The sequence below is a fragment of the Ylistrum balloti genome, unplaced genomic scaffold (assembly GCF_031769215.1).
Source record: "Ylistrum balloti isolate Yb309-2 unplaced genomic scaffold, AGI_CSIRO_Ybal_v1 Utg370374, whole genome shotgun sequence".
In the NCBI taxonomy this organism is placed as follows: Eukaryota; Metazoa; Mollusca; class Bivalvia; order Pectinida; family Pectinidae; genus Ylistrum; species Ylistrum balloti.
In genome coordinates, this window is record NW_026782262.1 from 174,512 (window position 1) to 192,701 (window position 18,190).

The 18,190-nt window shown below is 34.0% G+C and overlaps 1 protein-coding gene across 1 annotated transcript in view; it reads right to left on the reverse strand.

Annotated features, from left to right (window-relative positions):
* Window positions 1-860: 860 nt before the first annotated feature.
* Window positions 861-18,190, reverse strand: part of LOC132554058 (uncharacterized protein ZK1073.1-like) — a 64,740-nt gene continuing 47,410 nt past the window's right edge. The window contains exons 9-13 of the mRNA XM_060218354.1: window positions 12,739-12,854; window positions 11,087-11,122; window positions 6,682-6,826; window positions 6,316-6,367; window positions 861-5,604 (exon numbers count right to left, since the gene is read on the reverse strand). Coding sequence (XP_060074337.1) covers window positions 5,423-5,604; window positions 6,316-6,367; window positions 6,682-6,826; window positions 11,087-11,122; window positions 12,739-12,854 — 531 coding nt within the window. The 3' untranslated portion in view covers window positions 861-5,422. The remainder of the gene's footprint in view (window positions 5,605-6,315; window positions 6,368-6,681; window positions 6,827-11,086; window positions 11,123-12,738; window positions 12,855-18,190) is intronic.

Consider the following 18,190-nt stretch of genomic DNA (forward strand, 5'->3'; position numbering starts at 1 on the left):
AGCACTCTGGGTGATATGATAACTGAATTGACATTTTTTCAATGATTTAAAGGAATTTCGGAGAGTATTTCAGCAAGATGTTATTTTCAATGTTTACGTTTTCTTTTAAACTATTAATTCATTATTCAAGCCAATTCAAAGCAGGTTTTGATCTATATTCTGTATATTTTGTCGATTTTTAAAATTGTTGTACAGTGTCCTCTCTCAGCTCTTTGTGTTTGTCCAACTGTATGATTGCTCTTAACATCTACTTCATACAACTAGAAAAGGTAAAAATACAAATTCGGCAGTACTTTGAGTATGGATAACTATATCTGGCAAACACTCCTTCAGAATGTATATGTATGAACTCTGACCATTTTTGTTTGTTTTAGTAGTAGTAGTGTGAACAAATACTGAATGAGGAATACAAGAACGAATATTCTATCAATTATGGGAGCAAAAACAACACTTAATGACTTCAGTGTCTCAACATGTAACTCAATAGCACCACTGGAACTAGAGTGGAAGTATAAAATATCAACACTGTTGTCTTGCTTTCCTTCATACCAACAATTTTCAGCTAAATTGCACAAGTGGGACTTAAATAAGTCTGTAATGTAAGATTCCCCTTCTTTGAACATTTTGTGTTTCCCAGATCATGGGGATCTGAGAGCTCAGAGGATCCTGTGCTGTAAAAGTTGTGTTCTAGAGCAAGCTATTCTAGCCTCATTGCTCTGGATTGGATGTGATAGACATCTTGCATGATGTTCTGGAACAAAACATTTCCTTAAAATGATCCTGGCAGTTCAAAGGGGAGTAAACCCAGCGAACAAACATACAATATTTATAGATATTAAAAAAAGCACACACGACATTGGTAATATATAACGGTTTATTACAGCATATATTGCTGTTACTACCCTAGGACGTGGTAGGTGCCTCCTAGCCATGCCAAGTGGCTGTGTACACACGACACAACACAAACACATCCACAAGTCGTACATCAGGTCAATAGAACTCAAGGAAATAAGAACAACCATTCACCCACATTATCCGAATAACACTACATGTAAATCAAATATATAACATCATAAGTTCCTTAAAAAATGGGATAAAAATATTGTCAGACATATTGCATAACAGGTGATTTCCATTAACTGCTGGTTATATATACGCTGTCCTTACTGAAGCACTTCCCCCTAAGGTGGTTAATATCAATATCAGTCAAAATAACCATATCCACCTCATACGAGGAGAGTAATTGTAAAAAAGTAGTTCATGTCAAAAATATGTTCAATGTATTGCCATCACATATGTGTATTGAGGAAAATCAATGATAAGTTCAATTTTTTTACAAATACATTGGGTGATGTTAAACTGATATGAAAATGTTCATATTGACCTCAATGTATTTCAACAGGTGATGGTTTTCAATCTACATCATGGCAGAAACAGCCAGTATACATAACTGAGGCAACTGAATATTAATACTCCATGCAAACTTGCTTTCAAAATGTTAACTTTCCACACTAGTTTGCTTCTGGTTTTATTAAAAAAAAATATTGCAATGAAGCTATTCCAATGAAAAAGAAAGGTGTTTTTTTTGCAAGAAAAAATAAATCCATGCTATTTTGATCAATTTCATGTTAAAATGCAATAAAGATAAGGATATGATTGCTGTGGCTGAAGTAGATTTTATATGCGTAAAACATGTATGGTACACAGGTAAAACATTAATGAATTCATACTTTCAAAAGAAGCGAAAGGGATGTTATAAAAAAAATTTAAATGTGAGGATTTTAGTTTAAAAATTTCATAATTTAGCATAAAGTTTGTTATAGTGTCTTTCTTAACATTTTTTTTCTGAAAGGATATGAGATCTCTTCCACACTTGGATGACTAGACTGGAAGTTATACATATTTACCAACACATATCTAATTTTAAAAGTTTTAATTATTGTATTTTCACATCAGTTGAATGATACAATTTAATAGTATCAATACAATCATTTATGATAAAATGCCTCCCTACAATTTTTTCTAGTGCTCCTGTGTAAAAACGAAGGCCCTGTACTGCAGTATACAGCTGATTTTATGACGCCATTCATTACAACCTGTCTTTAATAGGGAATTGGCTTTGTTTGTGACTAGCTTACACATGTGACCATATACTGACACATATTTTGATAAAAAATTATAGAGTAATACAGAGCACTGAAGAAAAATATGCAATAACATAGTGTGAATAGAAGAAATAAAAAAAGGAATAAAAAGTAGAAAGTTGACTCTGAACTGAGCCTAGCAATAAATGACTGTGAGTAGAAATCTGATTTTGTTAAAGTGACTAGCAAGTGCTGCAATAAATTGTGACTCATATTCAGATAAAAATGATAATACTGAGGATTGTGAAAATAAAGCATTCTGAATTAAAAACTATATGCTACTTTATGGGTTTATACAAAATACTGCCATTTAAAAGCAAAGAAAACTATATACATCATGAAAATCTCCTAGTTTTAAAATTAAATTTAAAATTCCCTGACAATGATACTATTGTGTATAAATGTTTTTGTAATTGAACATGAATTATTCATCATTTGTGAGGAAATTACCGTTCAAATTGACAAATTACAGCATAAAAACTATTTCTTTTCTAACCTACTTACTTTCAAACTGTTATCATTTCAAAACGTCTATTTTACCAAGTGATCTACTTTGTAAATTTAATCTTCAAAGCGGTTTTAATAATTTACCTTACTCTAACATTTTATCTAGGAGAAAGTAATGGATATGTTTCTCTAAGGGTACATTTCCCTGGTATTCCATGTTAAAAGATAAATCTTGCTACTCTGAAATCATTGGAAGGCATTTTTGCAAGGATGATATTTTCCCTATTTTGCAGTACATTAATCCATTAAATACTGAGACACATGTTATATGTCCTTTTACATTCAGGTTGCAAAATTTTGATTCCTTCAAATATAATTTGATATTCTAAAAGAAAATCGCAAAAAAAATGACAAGTGAAAATTACCAGCAATACAATAATTTTGCTAATGCAAGTTGTAAAAGAAAATGATATCAAAATCAAAAGCTTCTTTCAGGAATTATTGATCATGTATAAAGAAAATAAATGATGCCATCTAATATGCTTCTAGACAAAAAGGCACAAGATAGAGCTATTATCTGTTACATGGCACAGTATTGAAACCTGGTCCAAGATATCTGTTACATGAAACAGTACTGAAATCTGATAAAGACTGGGCAAAATGCTGTGAATTACCAACAACTATCTTAATGGCACATTTTTGACAACAAATCTTCACATTATTCAGCCAGGTGTGTAGCTGCCTTTATGCAAATACACAGCTGCGTACTCATCATAAAAAATGACACAATTTTTCCCAATTATCCAAATTTTCCAGCTTTTGTAGGCTTTGCTCCTGCACTACCAAATCCATTCCCATCAGCGTACACATCAAAATCACTTTGCTATGAGCCTGTCAGCAAACTCAAGAACAAATTTAAATCATCCTTAGTTCAGTATTCACTTACATTTGTATCTGATGTAACTTGATATACATCTTTAACCAAAAACACTAAATTTAAGTCTAAAAAATTTGATACAAATTCTTTATGATCAGAAAATAACTTCCGCAGTAAGAATATCTAAATTTTCTGGAAAAAGATTATCCATCTTAATATTATTTTCATAGAACTTTCATTACATATTTAATTTCAGTGTACCATATTGAGTTTTCATTTCATCAATGCATCAATGTCTGGTACACGAGCACAAAATCCATGTTATTCTGCTTCTCCCTTTAAATGTGACCTCATTTACTGATGCCTGAAGTGCAGCCTTCACTTTTTGCAAGAATAAATTTCTGTCAATTACTTTGAAAATAACTTTGAACGAAAAAAGAAAACTATAAAGGGAGATAACTCCATAGGATAGCTACCAGCATGCCCAAGTGTTTAACTATTAAATACAATATACTTACATAAATAGCTATATCTTAAGTATTTTTTTTGAAAGCCTATATATGTTTAAAGAGCTTATATTACAAATTAATTTCTGGTAGCTACCATATGACCTAGAAGTAAATTCTGCTAAAATCTACTTGTTATAAAAAATAACTTTCTATAAAGCTGTCTTAAAAGTACCATAACTGAAGGTATTGTCTCTTTTACAAATCACAAAAATATTTATCATAAAACTATCAGCTTCTATTTTTTAAACATGGCAATTTCAAAACTTTACATTGGCATCACTGACAAGTTATATGGATTGATTAAGCAGAGTTTAAATGAGCCAAAATTATAGCTAAATAGATATAAGTATATGAGTTACAGCCGATATTGAGCTATGCCGCTGAGGTGCAAATTTTCTATTTCTGTAAATACATGTTTACCCTATATGAACCAATCGTTGTGGTTATTTGGTCATCACACACAATTTATGACAATTTACCCGAAAAAAAACCATAAAAAGGTGGTCAAAATCACACAATGATCACAAATGTATCATTTCGACACCATATAAACACTTGGTTCTAAAACTGCATAGTGCGGTATTGATGAAGGTCATTTTCACAAGTCACATAATCCTTCACAATTGAAACTGATCATTTAATATCCACAAATTTACTGATGTTATTAATGTTGTTCCACAGATATTCAACTGAGTTCTCAATTCTACAGGCAGTGTTGAATTTTTCATGATGTTATCTTTCGATGTCCGCAAAAGATCAGATACACACTCAATTAAACACATTATTAAAAATTCATGATGTTACTTTTATCTTTGAACACTTTTTTTTTTCTTTTTTTTTTTGAATTCAGATAAACACACATTTAAAATGTGAATTGTTTGGTGGTGCATCATCGCTTCCAAATCTCAGACGTATTGGACAAAAATTCAAAAACACCTCAATTGAAGTCATGTTTGAGAAATATACACATTTTGTTCTGTATAGAATGTGTGGGATATTCAGATTGGGTGAAAAATCTTAATATCTGGAATGAGAAGTCATAAAAAAAAATAAAATCTGGCACAAGAATTCATTGAATATTAAACTTGCTTGAGGTCTTTCCTGGGATATTGTTTAGTAAATCAAAACATTTTTCATATTGTATACCATCACCTGCCACTGTTAAGACAAAATTCTATCAACAGACACAACTGGGTAATTCCAAGCCTCTTAATTGACTCTATCACACCAATGTTCATGAGGCAGAGAATGCATCACTCTAAAGGTGTAACTAAGTGCACGGCAGTCACCATAGAACAATGGTGTAAATAAGTGAGGCCTATGGTATATTTCCGGTTACAGTGCAACCTGTTGGGCAAGACTGTCCAACAAAGGGAGGTCACTTTGTGACTAAAATATCCAGAGAGCCAAAGTCGTCTTCCAAATGCATTTCCAGAGGAACAAGTTCAATGCTGGGGTGGGCTGGTGGATAGAGGGCTTGACTTGGGGCTGGTGCTGAGCCTGGAGGGTGAGGATGAGTAGATTCCGGTTGGACGGTCACACTCCTCCATAGACATGCTTCGCTGCTTGGTCAAGTGTTGCTCTGTACTAGAGCTGCGACGAACTCGAGGCATTGGAACTCCACCCACTGTGTAGAGAAAAGTTTACTAAATTAATATTTTATTAAATGGAGTTTCATCTCACTGAATTTACAGGATTTGGAAGAAAACAAGAGGCTTGGAAACTCCTCTGAAGAAATAGCGATCACAAATTTCAATGCCAAAATGTCAAGGATGGCCATCTGTCGGTCATATTCTTTTTCCGATCAGTCCCAAAATGAAAATGGCACAACTAAGGATCAAGGGCGACCTTCATATAAAATTTGAGAAAGATCCATCCAGTTCTTCTCAAGAAATGGTGATATCAAGAATTGTTTAAGGACAAATGGATGATGATGCTAAAAATATCAGAAAACATATTAACACCATATTATCTGCAAAAAGAGCCATGTAACAGACTGCACAATAAGCTAAAACTTCACCATTACCACTGAGTTTAAGCTTAGAAAGTAATTAAATGGACTTAAGACTGAGCTGATGATTTCACCACTGTAATGATCAAGGGGAAATAATCACATTGCAACAGCTTCACCAGTAACCTTGCCAACAGGAAAATTCTATTAAGTGAATTGAATCTAAGCAAATCTATATTTATTTCCTGATCAAGAACTTCTTCATTAATGTTTCATTTACAGAAAAACATCCTTTAGTTATTCTGTAAAATTCTTAAAATTTCTGTAAATTGAACATTGATTCTCTTTTCATCTTATTAAATAAATTTGGAGAAAATTAGAACTTACTGACTCCAAGGCCTTGAGCGAAATAGATGAAAGACTCGGCCAATTTCTCTGGCTAGAAGGAAAGAACAAAACCATTGGAAACTAAATATATGGGTTACTTACATGGATTTTTTTTATCACATAGTAATGTATACTTTGCATTGCTATATATTACTAGGACAAATCACATGTCATAACAAAGCATGACATTTGATATTTTCAGGATATTTCTTAAAATAACACTTCAAAAAGTTCAGAATATAAACCTCTAAAATTTCAAATTGATAATCTTTCCTGAAACATTTCAAATGTAAAGCAAAAAAAAGCTAACTTTAGTGTGTGACATTTGTATATTTTTCTTAAATCAAACATGTAAATCAATATTACCCTTTCTTCAATCACATTGGCCACTCCATCAAACTCAAGCAAATCCACCTGGTTTTTAGCTAGCTGCTGGGTCATGTGACCAAAAAGGGTATGGACAGTGTGGTTGAACGATGCTTTTGATCCTGTCACAGTCAGTACTCGGCACCTGCAGTTAAAATAACACACAAAGAACATCAACAGAGATCCTATAACAGTCATTGCTTGCCACCTACAGTCAAAATAACACACCAACATCAACAGAGATCTCATCACAATCAGTACTCGGCACCTACAGTCAAATTAACACACCAACAACATCAACAGAGATTCTGTCACGGTCAGTGCTCGGCAATTATAGTCAAATTAACACACCAACAACATTGACAGAGATCCCATCACAGTCTGTGCTCTGCACCTACAGTCAAATTAACACACCAACAACATCAACAGAGATCCCGTCACGGTCAGTAACACACCAACAACATCAACAGAGATCCCATCACGGTCAGTACTTGGCACCTACAGTCAAGTTCACACACCAACAACATCAACAGAGATCCCATCACAGTCTGTGCTCGGCACTTACAGTGAAATTAACACACCAACAACATCGACAGAGATCCCGTCACAGTCAGTACTCGGCACCTACAGTCAAATTCACACACCAACAACATCAACAGATATCCTGTCACGGTCAGTACTCGGCAATTATAGTCAAATTAACACACCAACAACGTTGACAGAGATCCCATCACAGTCTGTGCTCTGCACCTACAGTCAAATTAACACACCAACAACATCAACAGAGATCCCGTCACGGTCAGTAACACACCAACAACATCAACAGAGATCCCATCACGGTCAGTACTTGGCACCTACAGTCAAGTTCACACACCAACAACATCAACAGAGATCCCATCACAGTCTGTGCTCGGCACTTACAGTGAAATTAACACACCAACAACATCAACAGAGATCCCGTCACGGTCAGTACTCGGCACTTACAGTCAAATGAACACACCAACAACATCAACAGAGATCCTGTCAAAGTCAGTGCTCGGCACTTGCATTCAAATTAACACACCAACAACATCAACAGAGATCCCATCACAGTCTGTGCTCGGCACTTGCATTCAAATTAACACACCAACAAGTCATAACACACCAACAACAACAGATATCCCATCACGGTTAATACTCTGCACCTACAGTCATGTTCACACACCAACAACATCAACAGAGATCCCATCACAGTCTGTGCTCGGCACTTGCAGTCAAATTAACACACCAACCACATCAACAGAGATCCCGTCACGGTCAGTACTCGGCACCTACAGTCAAATTCACACACCAACAACATCAACAGATATCCCATCACGGTTAATACTCTGCACCTACAGTCATGTTCACACACCAACAACATCAACAGAGATCCCATCACAGTCTGTGCTCGGCACTTGCAGTCAAATTAACACACCAACCACATCAACAGAGATCCTGTCACGGTCAGTACTCGGCACCTACAGTCAAATTCACACACCAACAACATCAACAGAGATCCCATCACAGTCTGTGCTCGGCACTTGCATTCAAATTAACACACCAACAACATCAACAGAGATCCCGTCACGGTCAGTACTCGGCACCTACAGTCAAATTCACACATCAACAACATCAACAGATATCCCGTCACGGTCAGTACTCGGCACTTACAGTCAAATTAACACACCAACAACATCAACAGAGATCCCGTCACGGTCAGTACTCGGCACCTACAGTCAAAATAACACACCAACAACATCAACAGAGATCCCGTCACGGTCAGTACTCGGCACTTACGGTCAAATGAACACACCAACAACATCAACAGAGATCCCGTCACGGTCAGTACTCGGCACTTACAGTCAAATGAACACACCAACAACATCAACAGAGATCCTGTCAAAGTCAGTGCTCAGCACTTATAGTCAAAACAAGAGATCCAAGTGGGATCTTGGCGCCCACCATTTGAGGATCTATTTTCAGTTCTTGAAGATTTGTTTATTTTTTTTTTTTTTGTTACAGGTTTTGTAAATGTTCATGAACTGGTCTTCATTGAATGTACTCAATGATGGCACAAGATATTTTTATTAAGCACCTATTAGCAAATATCATTTGAAAAAGATCCCAAAGTATTATTAGATAGCAGTCAGTTACAGGTGGATAATGGACATGGTCTTGTATCAATATGATAGAATATCAAAGAAAATATGCTTGTGCTGTATTACTGTCGACATCCAAGATGGCTGCCTGTGGGCCACCTTGATTTCAAATCTGTCCAAAAAAAGTACAATGCACAACTAGGGACCAAGGGAAACCAATACCTATGAAATATCAGAAGTATCCATCCAGTACTTCCTCAGAAATAGCAGTCAAGATTTTACTCTCAAAATCCAAGATGGCTGTCTGTCAGTCATCTTGATTTCGGATCAGTCCAAAAAGATAAAATGCACAATAAAGGACCAAAGGGAACCTGCATATGAAATTTGAGAAAGATCCATCCAGTGCTTTCCAAGAAATAGCGATAACAAACTTTTACTTCCAAAATCCAAGATGGCCGTCTGTCAGACATCTTGAATTCAAATCAGTCCAAAAAAGGTACAATGCACAACTAGGGACCAAGGGGAAACTGCATATGAAATTTGAGACAGATCCATCCAGTACTTTCCCAGAAATAGCTGTAACAAACTTTTACTTTCAAACTCCAAGATGGCTGCCTGTCAGCCATCTTGATTTTGAATCAGTCCAAAAAAGGTACAATGCACAACTAGGGACCAAGGGGAACCTGCATATGAAATTTGTGACAGATCCATCCAGTACTTTCCCAGAAATAGCGGTAACAAAGTTTTACTTCCAAAATGGCCGTCTCTCAGCCATCTTGAATTCAAATCAGTCCAAAAAAGGTAAAATGCACAACTAGGGACCAAGGGGAAACTGCATATGAAATTTGAGAAAGACCCATCCAGTACTTTCCCAGAAATAGCGGTAACAAGAATTGTTTACAGACGGACGGACGACGGACCACGGACGCAGGGCGATTTGAAAACCCCGTCACAGTTAGTACTTTGGTCTGGCAGTTGATATCACTTATCAACAACATCAACAATCATGGATCCCCTCACAGTTTCTACTGCATGGACACTTAAAGTTAAAATGACATGTCTACTCACAGAGATCCTGTTATGGTCAGTACTCAACACTTAAAGTCAAAACTAAAACAGTGACCTTGACCTTTGAACTTGGGATACAAACAGCAATATCATAAGCAAGCTTTTTTGGTAAGGAAGATTGTGTGAAGTTTGTGTAGATTGGGGAAATTATTACACAGAAACTGATTTTAATTTATAGTTACATTGACCTTTGACCTTTGGACCTGAATGGCAATCCATCTCAAAACAAGCACTTTTGGTTAAGAGGCCTTACATGAAGTTGGAGTTAGAGGTGTGAGGTATAAGTCTGATTGGCCAAAGCAAACTTGAGTTATCGCAGGGAAACTGATTTTTCTATTTACAGTAATAGTGACCTTGATTTTTGACCTTCAAAGCTAAAAAATCTGTAAGCATTGTACAAGGTTTGAGTTTGATTTTTCAATATAGATTTGAGTTATCAACAGCAGCGTTTAACAATATGTAATAACAATAGAGAGAAACTGATAGCAGATATTGACTGATTTTCTGTTAAGTATCATATATAATTCAAAAGTGAAAACCATGGTTTTAATGTATTTGGTTTCACTGCATAGAATGTTTGCTGAGAACAGGAATGTGGTAAAAGTTTGATGTTAAAGCAGACATACCACTTTGTAAAAACGAACACTTAAAAAATTTTTTTTTGCAAGAGCAAATTAATGTTTCCCCATTTACAATAGTCACATGCTATTTAAATGACACATTGGGTCCTTATTATGCCCTTCGTTTTAGACATTAACTGTATTCATACTTACTTTGACAATTTTTGGGTAAATTAGAACTATGAGGAATTTGCATATCCACATCTATCACTTTAATATAAGCAGCATACAGAAACTGTTGTTACTGCAATCATAATTTAGCACTATACTTTTCAGTGCAAAAAATGCTTAGATTACTGCTTTAATATATACGTCTGTCTGAAAGGTTTTATTATCACACGTGGATGATCACAATATGTATACATCAGATACACACATACACATTCACCATGTAACTGACAGAAGTCACAAACTAGATTATATGGCCCTTTATGGACTTACAATAATTTTTAACAAAATTGTGCTTTGGAGCTAAAATTTTTTTGATAGATTAATATTCCCTCAGACAATAATTTTCAGAATAATGAGTTGTCCAGCTGGTGCTGTTGAGTGACTTTTTTAAATGATTGCAGGCAGAACTTAGGTTGATATACTTACTTGAGCTTTGACAGGTGATCAGCAATGTTGGAACGTCTGCAATACAAAACAATTAATTTTGAGCGAAATTTCAACACTGCTGGCAAGTTCTATGAAGGCTGACTTTAAGCCCAACACTTGCACATAAACCATGCAAGCTAAGCGTTAAAGGGACATAACTGTAAGAAAAATCATTTAAATGAAAATTAAACTGCTCCAATACTGTGTATGGCAATTCAAGTCCCCCATATACATATTGATGTTCAGTTAAATTGTAAGCTTAAGTGCCATTCCAATGTCCTGTAATAAGCCCATCCCATATCTTTGATTATAATATGATGTGTCAGTTGCATGGGCTTTGAGAGTTAATACAGTGTCTAAAGTATCGATCACCAGTAATAATTTCCATTGAAATCCATTGTTACAGCTACAGAGTTATAACATTGGTGGTGTATGAGTAATGTTAAACTCTCTACCATCAATAGCATAGGGCTAACCAATAACTATTTTATGAAGAGTAGATCAGGACCACTGTTAATCATGGTAGAGAGATGCTGGATAGCATTAAACTGGACCTGTATAAAGAAGCTACAGGACTCCTGAGCATCAGCTTTAGGATGACATGTTATTCTTACTGTAAAACAACTTTCACAAGTGAAGCAAAATTTTGGAAATTTATTGCCACAAATTACTGAAAAATCATATTTTCATGGAGTTCAAATTTTGTGCTTTTCCTAGAAAATATGTTTATGTTGTCACTTGATTTTGACAATAAATCTTGCTAAAAAAATCCACTAGTGCTATATCTATGTCAACTTTATCTGTTTGTTATCTCAAGTACATATAAAATTTATGGATTTAGAGTATCCACGAATTAAATGAAAATAAATACCAACAAAAACAAATAATTTTACAGTAAAATATTAACCATAAACACAGACTTTTATTGTTATACTTAGTTGATTAATAATGATGAATGTAATGATCAGTTACCTAAAGCACAGTTTATCTTTAGTTTATGTGTGTACACTCATGTGGCTATGATGGCATTTCTGAAGTCTTGGTTTTTTATATCTGTTCACTGAAGTTGCGGACAATTCATTCTTTTCAGTGTTTGCTTCTGAGGAGTCTGTTTGGAAACTAAGGTGTAGATCACTATAGTGAGTTAGAATTTACTGACAGAAACTGTCATGCATATGAAGTCATGCAAGCTTTAACAGATCTGTGATCAATACTCACATTGCTATCGGTACAGAAGCACAAGACACCTAATTAATTTTGAAGCTAATAAGACTGGTTTATTTGTCAGACCAGTGTGTAACATTCACTGTTAATGAAGTGTCAAAAGTCATTTCGGTCTATGACCAGGTAAAGTGACTTGTGTCCCTCAAACACCCCAATGTCAAACTACAACCAATAGTAGCTAAACTGATAACCAGAAACGAGGCACCGCACAGGGTTTAAAAGAAGACCGAGTTCCTAAAATTCTAAAAAATTGTGATTCAGAATATTCCCGACATAGTTTATGAAAGACAAAAGGTGTGAAAGAATGTTCGTTGTAAGATGTTGGATGCAAGAAAAGGACTTTACTTCAGGCTCTAAAGTTAATCCTCAAAACAATTTTTTTCTGTTGCAACACTGAAAATAATCAAAGATAAGGCCAATGCACTTACTTCATGAAAGAATGTACAAATCGCTGGAGATTATGAGGGTTGATCTTTGAGCGCAGTGTATCAAGGAATGTATTCACTATTTTATTTATTTCATCTTTGCTGCTTGCTTTGTCAAACTGAAATAGGAAAAAGGTAATGGAATGAATACATGACTGTTACTGAAAGAATGAGATTAACTAATAAACTTAATATTCTCTTACAATAATGTCTCAATTCTCAGGTGCATCCTGATTCTTTAAAAAAAAAGAGAAGAAAAGTTCTGTTAAATTACATGAATCTTTTTTCACATCTGAGTAAGCTTTTAATAATTGGTATCCAATCTATTTTATATTGTAATGAAACTGTCAAAAGAAAGTATCACATAACAATTTTCTCTCTAACAAAAATGTGAAAAATATTTCTTAAAGATTTAAAATTGAAACAGTTTTTACTTTGATTAAAAAGGGTTTTAGGTTTTTTTCTCTGTAATAAGCCAAAAGGAACATGCAATGAACTTTCCATTTTGACAAGATACCAAAAAATCTTTTCATATGAGTGTTTCCCCACACATCAAAAATCTGATTAAATCAAATCAGCTGAAAATACGAGTGTGAAAAGCTCTGGAATTAATCCTCCGGTTAGTAAAACATCTAAATAAAAAGATCTATCAGCTTTTCTTCAAAGTCTGAAACTGCTGCACGTTTCCTTAATTAAATCTGAACCCTGAAATCCTTGACGTAATTCAGTTAAAAAGAAATGTTTGTGTCTAGGTGGTGCATGTTAATTGTAATCCACCCTTCTTTCTAGCAAAAATGACTAGATTGTCAGTTGCAGATATCCTTGAAAAATTTTACCTTGTAAATGATGACATTATTTATCATCAGATGAAATTAGATTGTTTGAATTTAACCAGACTATTCAATTTTTGTTTTGAAAATTTTAACCCTGAAAGAAAACGTTTGCATGTAAAAAATATATAGGTTAATTGTTCTTGTACTTTACAATGCAGTAACATTTAATACCTATCATTTCTAGGACTTTCTGGCCATAACTTTTCAATGAATGAAAATATAATTACAGACGTCAGTGTTCACGTGATACAGTCATCTCCAACATGGCAATTATTTTTACATAATATTTAAACTTTTACTTTTGCAAGTAAATAAACTATGATAGAGTGCTCTCAATAGGAATTGAAGATGAGTGGATATGTTCAAATGATCATCTGTTAAAATTAGAACTCTATTTGCTTGAGACTACAAAAAGTCTCTTTACCTTGTCCCTTTCATGGATCAGCAGATAAAACAAAAATTCTGAGTTGGAAATACTAGGCTGTGTGGAGGAAAAAAGAGACTTCAAATGACCAATTAACAACACCTAGCAGATTCAGGCTTTTTGATGTATGGTAGTCTGCTTAATCAGGATCTATATGGTCCTTCATATCCTAATTGCTGCTGTACTGTCAAAGTCCCTACCAACAGAATAGGTTGTCATGACAACAAAACTAATGATGTAATATCATACCTTCATACAGACACTGATATGTATGTGATGGCCCATGTGAACATGGAAAAATAATATCCAATGCTCTTACACTTTTATTCTCAGAACATAAGGCTTGGCATAATGAAAAGATTGTCATGGCAACCATATTTCAGTTCTCAGTCAGAAATTTATTTTGTATGTATCATCAACATTTCATAGATTTGTTTTTAATCAATAACCAGTGATAAAGAAATTTCACAACAAACTATTTAAATATTTCACTTATTTCATCTTGTTTGATGTAATATATCAATATCAATATAGTTTCAACAAATATATGTTTTACTAACAGGGGATGAAACACTTCAAGGAGAGATAACTTGGAAAAAATCATAAACTTTAAATCAATGGGCCTATTCCATTATTTTTCAGAAAGTGCCTGATTGATAGTCTGTCAGTAAACTAGCTAGACCTTGCATATACAAGTGTACCCTTATTTCTCAATTGTAGGAAACTTAATCAGTTACCTACTGTAAACCATCAAAGAACATACCAATGAATGCAAATATTTACAGATAAGTTTAATCATCATGAGCTATTCCAATTAAAAAAACTTAAACCAACAACACCTCCCCTCCCCCCCCCCCCCAAAAAAAAAAAACCACACCACAAAACGAGTGTTTGCTGACAAATTAGTGAATTATGCTATCTAATATCTATGTAATATCATAGAAGATACAAAATTCCAGTCTATAAAGTTAAGATTTTAGAACACATCTAGTGCAATCAGAGAAAATTGAAATGATGTAGATCAGGTCATGCATTAACTACAACACCACAGTATTATTGACATATTTTTTCCTATGATCTGCCTCAAAAACAAAAAATGATTAAATTTAAGGTCAAACAAGAGCCTTCCTTCCTCTTGTAAATGTCTTGAATTTCTGTCCCAAAAAGTCTTTCTTCTTGACAGTTTTTATACACTCCTCTCCACTGTAAAACTGATAATTAATAGATAAGATATTATCATATCATCTTCCCTTAAACAAACAAGAGGCCCATACAGCTTACATTGTTCAATTGTCCTTTTAAACTGGAATTGCTTCATCAAAGCTAAAGCAAAAGGCGTACTAAATTTCAAAGAATGAAATACACACTATATCTATTTCAAATTGGGGTCCACTCCTTTGTCCTTAGGGGGTCAGCCAAATTATTCATGCTTCAGACCAAATAGTGACAGAATCCTGCCCTGCCATTCCTATCGAAGAATAATTTTAAAGAATTTGCACTATAGTCAAGATCCACAATTTATACAAAATTGATTTCCCTTCCCCAAAAAATGCTTCAGATCAAATTTGGACAAAATCCAATCATTCCTGCAGGAGAGGTAGGATTTCTATTTCCCTATTGGACCCAATCCCTCTTGCCGGAGGTGGCTGAGACCTGCGTTTATATAAAATCATTCCTCTTAACCCAAAGAATGCTTCAGACCAAATTTGGGAAATATCCGTTCATTCCTACAGGAGGAGTAGAATTTTAAATTTGTTCTTTTACCCCTATCAGGTCCCATCCCTCCCACCACAAGGGGCAGAGAAAAACTTAATATAAAACTGATTCCAATCATTTCTACAGAATGAGTAGGGCTTTAAAGGATTAGCTCTATTTTCCATTTTGAGCCTCGAAATTAATGTCATATTTGTTCTCCTCTTATAAGGATGCTTCAGATCAAATTTTGGTGACATCTGCTCAGTCATTCATGATTAGAAGCCATTTGTTAACAGATGGACACCAGTCGCTGTATCCCTTTGAACCAGGTGAGCTAAAAATGAGGTCCTCTGATTGTAGCATTCTATGATATTTTCAAAATTCAAATAAACCCCCCAGAAAACTGGGTACATCCAAAGGGTGGAAAATTGTCAGTGGTGTTTGTGCTGTGCATACCATATGACTACCTAAATCAGTCCTCATTTCATAACCAACTTCTGTTGAACATTCAAAACATTTTTGTGATGTGATATTGATTATTAAGATTTCTTGTGCACAAGGTGCAGAATTCTGTGGTGTTGAAAGATATTCTATTCAAAATGTGCATGGGAATAACTCCCACATGTTTAAGAGTTGTGCTAATGAATTCAAAATATTAAAACAAGAAGATTTTGAAAATGAGACAAAAGAAAAAAATTGACAGATAGTATTCATTCAAAACTCTTTGAAGGTAGAAATATTTGTAGATAACAAGGGGCCTGCTGAAAAATGTAAAATTACAAACTAAGATTTACTGAAATGTAACTGAGATTTAATCATGGATATACTATGTTAGTAACTTCATTCATAAATTTCAACATAGTGTGAACAGGTCCTGGAAAGATCAATATATTTACAACATTAACCATCTTGTTATTCAAACATCAACAGTATTCATACATTTTATTGTACACTGAGGGTTAGTAAATCTCTGGTTACTGTAAATCGAAGATTTTCTCATCTGACCAACCTTTATGAATTATCTCCCTTTAATCCATATGGCCATCATTATAAAATATTTGGTTTCTTTTTAAATTTCTTTTTCCTTCTGTTTATGTGAAAATTTGGTTATAATATATCCAGACACTAAAAAATAAGCCATGTTTGTTTGAGTAAATAAAATTTAACAGCATACCCAGGCAATTCATACTTTTATACATTTTTAAGAACAGTTTTGTATACATGTATTTCTCTTCTATTAATATACTTTTTTGACTGATAACTATTTATAATTTCTTCAAGAAAAAATTAACAGATCTTTTGATACAATCAGTGTGGTCGAAATGAAATAAAGTAAATGAAAATATAAAATGCATAAATGAGTTAGTATATTAGAAAAAAAAAAAAATCCAAACCAGAAACTCACCACTTCCTGGAAACAGCAGATACCAAGGAAACAGATAAGGAATTATGCAGACTCACAAAAGCCAAAGTAATGAGAGCAAACAACATTTGATACAAAGAGATTACATTTCCATATTATTTTGCATTTTGTGTAGGTTAATAGAAAATTACAAGGGTATGTAAATCTGACATCCACCTCATTTAAAGTTAAACTTGTTCAGTTAATATCTACTTTTAAACTGGGTTATAACTTTAGTAGAAATATAGTGGCAGTATGGCCATTGATGGCCAAAATATTGGCTTCAAATCCCTCCCTCACACCCCTCTCCCACCACTCTCATCGCTAATAATCTTGAATCTTAACCCTACATGGGAAAGAATTTCATACAGATATCACAGGAAAATATTTAGGGACGTAACTGAAAAAAAACCCAATAAAATCTTACAAGATGCTGGAAACATGACATGATTTGACAGATCATTTTATCATCATTTAAATAAGACCTAAACCAACCAAAATAATAATAAAAAAAAAAAAAACCAATTTGAGACCAAATCATGGTTATCTCTGATTTAAACAAGTCAAACTAAATTGCCTTGGATATTAGTGAAATACATCAAATATTTTCAAATATTTTCATTCTGTTCTTCATTCTCAACGAAAATCTCAAAACAGAATTGAATTTTTCCAAATTGTTATTTTCTTTCAAATGTTATTTGATACCAAATTTCAACCACGATAAAACACTTCTAATTCAGTTTTAATCTTATAAAACTTTCCTTCATAACTATCTTATGGCCAAAATTTCAGAAATGAAATTATTTTCAGCATTAACATTTTTATATTCCTTTGTAAATCACATTCAAAACTTCATTCCAAAATGTAACAGAAGAATGTATTTTACTTTCTTTTCTGTGCAATATAGCTGAATATGAAGCAGAATTTTATATTACTTGTGTTTACCTCTGAAAATCTTTATAAGAGGCAGGCCCAGGGATACAAAGAATTCAGAGATATCACATTAGAACAAATAATATATTTGACATAAAAAAACCCCAAAAATACCAGATATTCCCAAATAATTTAGAAATTAAAAATTCTGACCCATCATGCTAATTA